Consider the following 7,500-nt stretch of genomic DNA (forward strand, 5'->3'; position numbering starts at 1 on the left):
TTAAAGATGTGCTTTGGGTGTGCATAATAAATTACTTTATTGAAACTGTTGGATAGTGACTTATCTACCAGATTAAGTTCTCTCTGGACCTTTTCAAGGCCATTTGGTGGCTGGTGGGACATAATTCAAAACCAAATACATGTAGATCAAACACAGACATGGTAACGAATACTGACTTAGAGAATATACATGCACACTGAAAGGCTTTATGTAGTGTGAAAAAAATTAAAAAATGTGCAAAATAATTGGATTAGTGATTAGTTCGTGGTTCTGCATAAGGTTCCGACTTCCTCTGATTTTACAAATGTACATTGTGTTGTCTGAATTCAGTGTGTGAGGGAATACACTTGCTGTTGTATTTAGATCTCTGGTGAAGACGAAAGTCAAGGAAGAGATGAGGAAAGAGATCCAGTTAAATCAGAAGGTAAAACATAAAATGTACACTGCCACAGAAAGGATATGTTGCTGTGAAGTGTTCCCTCACTTAAACTGTTGAGGAAAAGGGATATTTCTACAATTTTCCAAAACAAAAGGAATCAAGGCAAAGTGAATCTGCATTTATCATTGGTGGGCCTCATGAAAAAGATTGCAAAGAACAGTAAATTAATAGCAGCTCCTACAAGGGACTTACTGTTTCGTCATTTAAAGGGGACATACTGTAGTTTTTGAGTGGACCTACGTGTTGTTAACCTTTTCACCCTTGAAGTGGCCTCCATTGATGAGAAAAAAATCATCTGGCATTAGACAGAGTACATGTAAAAGCTGTAAGTGTCACTCTAAGGATCGAGGGAATGGGTGAAATGTTAATGATAAGAATAATAATTGAATTGCTTTGGTTTACGATTACTTCACTCAGTGATTGGTTCGAAGTTCTCGCGCCACTTTTTCAACCAATCAGAAGTGAAACCAAAACCAATCATGGCTCATGCGTGCACATTTTCCCACGCTTTGTGTTGGCTACATATAATTACTTCGAGTTTTGATTGGTTTACTGGATTGTCTCCGTCCTTTTTGATTGGCCAAAGTAATTACTTTGGTTTTGGTTTGACGACACTCAATTGAAAATCGCTCTAATAGAGCGGTTTTCAATTGAGTGGCGAAAGTAATTAGCGAATTACTTTGGTTTATGATCACTTCAGTCAGTGATTGGTTCAAAGTTCTTGCACTACTTTTTTTTTTTTTAACCAATCAGAAATGAAACCTAAACCAATTGTGGCTTGCACGTGCACATTTTCCTGCGCTTTGTGTCGGCTACGTGTCGTTATTTCGAGTTTTGATTGGTTTGCTGGATTGTCTCCATCCTTTTTGATTGGCCAAAGTAATTACTTTTGGTTTTGCGACATTCTGTTGAAACTCGCTTTAATAATAATAATAATAATAATAATAATAATAATAATAATAATAATAATAATAATAATAATAATAATAATAATAATAATAATAATAAACGGCCCTTATAATAAATCACCCTTGTAGTCAGGAACCTGGATTACAAGGGTGCACTTCTGGTAGGTGCTATATGGTCAAATCATAATTATTTTGAAGCACAGTATGCCTTCCAGATGTGATTAGGTGGGGCTTGATTTTGATGGCTTTGTAGTTGACAGTTAGTAATACATGGTTTCTTTTTTTGTAGTTTGCTACACAACTGTACGAGAGGCTCATTTTTTTGAGGCCTTCTCCTCTCGTCCTCTTTTTTTTTTTGCAGCAGCATTTTGCTCATTTGGGTGTTGATGCTGGCGACAGTGCTTTGATGGTGAATGGATTGTCCCTCCCAATTGATGAACTTAATCCTTTCCAGTAAGTCACGCTGATTATTTTCATTCAAATTCTTCCACTTGTACTGCAAAAGAGCTGTGATTTGCAAGGACAAAGTGAAGTCTTTATTTTATGAGGGTAGCATGTAATAGCCACAGGCTAGTGAACTTGCGGCCCTCAAATCAGACCAGACCACAACACTGGGAACTTTGAGCCCTGCTCTTTTCGATTAGTGTGTGGGATCTGTAACGTCCCACGGAGTCTTTTTGAACAAGGGTTGTGACGCCAGGCCTATGGTTTATAGTCCTCGTCTAAGAAGACTTGAAAGTGTAATCGCTTGTGGATATAATTATTTATTATTTATTATTATTTATTTTATTTAAAGATTCACCCTAAGGTGGGTGTTAAATACAATAGGACACTAAGTCCCCTACAAGGTATTTACACCCAAAGGTAGCACTTTCTCCTCAGTTATTTTAAGACCCTGAGTGTTGGTCCGGCCAGAGTTAAACTCATGACCTCCCAAGTGGCAGCCCAATGCTCAACCAACTGAGCCACTGGTGGGTGGTGACCCTCACCTTTCCTTTTTTGGGTTGCTAAAAGGTCTAATAAATATAAATAAATAAACATTGAATAGCTTGACCTTTACTGGTAATATTTTACTTGGCTCTTGAATGTCACTTTGTATTGAATAACAGTAAATTCGAAGGAAAGAATAAATCAGGGCGTGACAAATGGATAATTTTGATAGTCGATAAAAATTGCTCGTTGTCGATTGAATTCGCTACATGTAATTGTCAATCGACACATATCGGAAATCGATAAAAATCGATTGTGCGTTTTCTTGTAATTATCGATTTTGATCGATTTTTTATGTGTAAGTTCGATTTTGATTGATTTTAATCAACAAGTATCGAAACATCAAAAACGACATTTTTCAGTCTTCAGAGGAGATGAACGAAGTGCACTTTAATTTTCATCACGGTAAATGTTTGATTCTACGTACAGTAACAAACCATTTGGCTGCCTAGTTTGTTTTCTTAACTTTATTTCGATATGGATCAGGGGCACCAAACGAGAATTTAGTTCAAAACCACTTAGACATAGCATAGTTAAACTATTTAGACAGTAGATATAGGCATATTTTTATCCCCTAAAATTTTTTCATCTGTTCGGATTTCCTAGCTGAAAGTCTAGTGATCGGAACATTATAGGGATCAAAACTTACCTTTTCGAAAATTTCAGCTAGAAAAAAGGCTCCCGAAAATTCTAGGTGACCTTTATAGGGTAAAAATTAGTTAAAAATGAGCAATTATACCATTTTTTAGAAGTTCGAAAATCCTAGGACAGGCAGGCAAGCAAGAAATTTTACAACAAATGTTCCGAAAATTCTAGATCTCAAATCTTCCGAACAGATATTTTCCGAAAATTGACGTTGGGTGCCCCTGATGGATTTACTTTGAAGCTATTTCACTTCCATTTATTTCGTAGCCAATTGATAATCTTGTGATTATCGACTTTTATCGACAAATTGAACTTTTCGATTGACAATTATTGACAAATATCGAGTATTATCGACTTATTGGCTATGTTTTCGATGATCCGCCGATTTTGATCGATTTGTCACGCCCTGAATAAATGTAACCCTGAAGGGTAGTTTTTTACAGGTCTGTAAAAAAAAAGTTGTATTGCTAGAGTAACAGTTGACTGATTCATGTTAATCCTCTTTTCTAACTGTCACGTTCTCTGCTTTTGTCTAATTGTATCGTAATGCAATTTTTTTTACTTGCCTTCAGACTTCTGGATTTGCTGCGTGATGAAGCTCTTGCAATGGACAGATTCGCTTCTCTTGGGATCAAGGTATTATGATCACTAATCCATGTGTTTCTGTGCAAAATCATCTGGTTGTGTCAAATTGAGTTTAATTTTTGTTTGGTCATCTGACAAAATCATGAAATGCAAAACCAACGTCATTCCTTCTCTATTGTATTTCTGTTCAAGTAATCTAATTTCACATTGTTTTTCTCTTCGATAATTGTCATAACCAGTAGTGATGAATTTTTGCCTTTGTATTTGGTTCTACGTTGTTTGACATTTGAACCAACATTCTTAATTTAGAGCTACCCATATTGATTTGGATCGACCCAAACTACCATTTAGTTCGTCTCATTTCAACTTTCATTTGAAGTTCGACTACTGGCCTGGGTCCGGTTGTTCAAAAGCCGATTAACGCTAATCCCAGATTAAAAATTAACCAAGGAGTTTATTTCTCTATTCCCAAATGCTGTTCAACGCTGATATTCGGCAAAACTTTACATTAGAAGAAGTCAATCCTGAACAACAAAAATAAGCAAAAGAAACTTTTACCAAAAAGTTGAAAACATGAAACAAAAGTTAACGCTAATCCAGGATTAAGTTAACCCGCTTTCGAACAACCGGGCCCCGGTCCTTACATCGCTCACTGCGTTTGGTTAAGTGTCCTCTTAATTTTCACTACTTTCTGCCAATTAAAATGCTCCTTTTCTCCTGTTGATTATCTCTAAGTAGGAATGGGCCAAATTCAGAGTATAATTATTATCGCAGTTCAGTAGTTGCACAACTTTAAATAAGCAGTTGCAAAGAAAAAAATCTAGCACGGAACGTTAAAATACATGGAACTGGTTACAATTTATCTTATTATCTACTAGTATTTTAGTCCTACAATGGAGTTGGTTTGAGCTCTATTCACTTATTGCTTTAAAAGTGTTTTGATTTCGTTTGCTGAATTTTAAGGTGTAATTTTTCTCATCAGGGGGAATATCTTGGCAAACTTGTTTCTCTTACAACTCAACCTGACCACGAATCATTTGTTTTAGATGCAAGACATGACTCAGTTGTGGTATGTGAATCTAAAGCTAACTACATTGAATCTCATCCTTGTATTTGGGCAAAGACTTGTTGTCACCAAAATTGCTCACTTTAATATTCAATTGCACACACATGGTAACTCTGGGAAAACATAATAAGGAGAAGAAGTACAAAAAAATAATGAAATGGAAGAAATATAAGCGACATTAATGTTTGAGTTATCCGTGTTCAGTAGCTGATGAGTTATCGTATTCTGTGGCTGGTAATTGTCCAGGGTACGAATTGTCTGGATACCAAAATTTTCGAATAAAACCTTAAGTTAATAAAACAGGCCATCAAAGCTAGAATAAAGCTTCATATGAGAATAGTTGATTCATCAACCGGTTAACGCCTGCAAACTGCTGCGCGTACTAAAGAGTGTCTTCAGTTATTTATATAAGTACTGTACTTCCAAGAGCATACAGTGTACGTGACCACACGCACAGATACACACATGTTGGAATCCTTCAGAATATCATTCCCAACACCTTATTACATAAAATTATCTTTTTAACAATAGCAAGCAGAAATTACTTCTCTTCTAATACTTTTCTACCAAAGAGAATTTTCAGTAATCGTATAAGTTCCTTAGGAACACATTCCGTTTTTACTTTGATTCTGCTCCAGACATCCAAATGAGCAGAGTGAAAATACGGTGATAACCGATTTTATTATATACACGTATTCAACAGAATATCACAATTCTGATTGGTTAATGATGATCGAATGCATTAATATGACGAGTAGGAGTATGACAATCGAAGCCATTAATAGGTTATAGAGCACAGTACAGAAGTTGCAATGTAAATATATCAACTGGGTAATTAGCTTGCGTAAATTAGAATTATAAAATCGTATGAACTTGCCAGTACATTTTTCGATTTATGACCACTCGTGATATTTTGAAAGTTGTCAAATTGCACTCGCCTACTGCTTATGCTGTTTTGAGATCTTTCAAAACATTAATCATACCCATAAATTACGTGTTATTGTCACAGTGATTGCTAGTTCTCAGTCCGCCTGTGCCATGGCTGGTGTCTTTTCCCGATATACCCGGGTAGGGTTGCACCTGTTGTTGACCACTATATTTCATTGGCTGTATAGTGTAGTACTTTCTATTGTTTTCTGTGCTAAATCCATTGTTATCTTTGTTCGTTCTATTATTCTTTTGCCCAATCCTGAAGCACGTTTAATGAGGTACGACACGACCCCAATACCCTGTGTTTTAGAAAACTTTATTTCTCTTAATCACGTCTTCCTTAACCACCAAAGTTGCACAAGTTTCGAACAAACTTAAAAACCTTGTAGTATCGCGACCAAATACATGTATTGAAGTACAACAGCCCCAAAATCACACTTAATCTACAAGTGCGATGGGATTGCAACTTTCCCAAGACAAAAATCTCATCCATGTGTGAAACGGCCTTAAGACAAATGACCGTGTTTGAATTTTATGGTGATGTAAATGAGCGAATTCTGTGTTATCTTTGTCCTCATTGTTTTAGGAAGTCAACCACAAAAACTTCATAACCATCACTGTTAATGAGCTGCGGCTTTTAAATTGACTGGGAAATGCCTCTTCCGTTTATTCCAGTATCAATGATTAGCTCTTTACTGAACTCTCTTTCAGTTTATTAATGACCTTGAGAAAGATCGACAATACTGGGGATGGCCATCCGATCTACAAGAGGTAAGCTCTTAGCGGTGTTATGTATCGTTGATGGTCTGAAATGCCAACACTTTTTCCTTGTTACTTCTTTTTTAACTTTATATATCTTACTCGTCAGATCCTACGTCCCACGTTTCCTGGAATGATGCGATATATTGCAAAAAACATCTTCACGCTGGTAAACCGACACCTAGCCAGCAGAGCCTTTCTTTACTCGACTAGAAAGAAAGGACTCTGCAGAAATCGTGTTAAGTCTGTATTGAGTATGCGCAAGCCGTTGCTTGGAAACAATTTCAAACCCAGGCCTAGTCTCGATCGCACTCCAAGACGCCATGTTGATTTTCGTACTGAAGGCTCGATTTTGTCCTTCTCCATGTCGTCAAAAATATGATGCGCGCATTGCCTAAAGCTGTTTGACCGGAGTGACCAGCCCAGAAACTTGGGCTGTGGCGACTTAAAATACTTGACACGTTTTCTACAGAAACTTTCTTTCTCACCCTCTGGCGAGTTTTAGAGCGGCTCTGCTCGCCGGCTGGTAAACCGATATTTATGTAATGAACAATGTACCTTGTGCTGCACGTGCGGCACGCATTCTAGGACATGTTTTTGTGGTGCTCTGCACAACAACATTGTGAAATCACCAAATTTGAGGTTTTGACGGCAACCCGAGGGACTAGGCGGAAGCTTACTACTTCGACGACGCCGAGTCGAAGACGACAACTATGAGGACTTTGTCTAAAAATATTATTTCCCACTGTTGTATTAATTTCGCCATGGCTCCAAGTCTTTTGGCGTGGAAAGTGTGTATCAACATTCTAGAAACAAAATTGGTATGAACGGTGTGGATGTTTGGAGAGAAAATTGAAAATTCATCGTCAGATGCTCGCGTCCTCCAGATAACCTCAACTTTGATCATTTCACGTCGTTGTCAGGACGAGAACGGCAAAGAAATGTATCAATATGTGAAACGCACGTGTTTTGTGTTCTCGTAGCCGTCGTTGTCGTCTAAAACTCATTAGGGTCCGTAAGCAAGGACGCCGGACAACGACAGCTATGAGAACGCCACATAAAAATAGGTTTAATTAGCAAAACAATAGTTCTGCACGCCCTGCACGTGCGTTTTACATTTTGATACATTTCTTTGCCTTTCTCGTCTTGACAACGACGTGAAATGGTTAAATTTGTGG

General features: G+C 37.3%; 1 protein-coding gene across 1 annotated transcript in view; it reads left to right on the forward strand.

Moving 5' to 3' along the window:
* The window catches only part of LOC137981642 (UDP-glucose:glycoprotein glucosyltransferase 1-like), a 67,449-nt gene that overhangs the window by 28,843 nt on the left and 31,106 nt on the right, over positions 1-7,500 (forward strand). Inside the window, exons 10-15 of the mRNA XM_068828723.1 lie at positions 364-424; positions 1,709-1,800; positions 3,555-3,618; positions 4,550-4,636; positions 6,275-6,334; positions 6,432-6,491. Of these exons, the coding sequence (XP_068684824.1) occupies positions 364-424; positions 1,709-1,800; positions 3,555-3,618; positions 4,550-4,636; positions 6,275-6,334; positions 6,432-6,491 (424 nt within the window). The remainder of the gene's footprint in view (positions 1-363; positions 425-1,708; positions 1,801-3,554; positions 3,619-4,549; positions 4,637-6,274; positions 6,335-6,431; positions 6,492-7,500) is intronic.

This window comes from Montipora foliosa, chromosome 13, assembly GCF_036669935.1.
Source record: "Montipora foliosa isolate CH-2021 chromosome 13, ASM3666993v2, whole genome shotgun sequence".
Taxonomy (NCBI): domain Eukaryota; kingdom Metazoa; phylum Cnidaria; class Anthozoa; order Scleractinia; family Acroporidae; genus Montipora; species Montipora foliosa.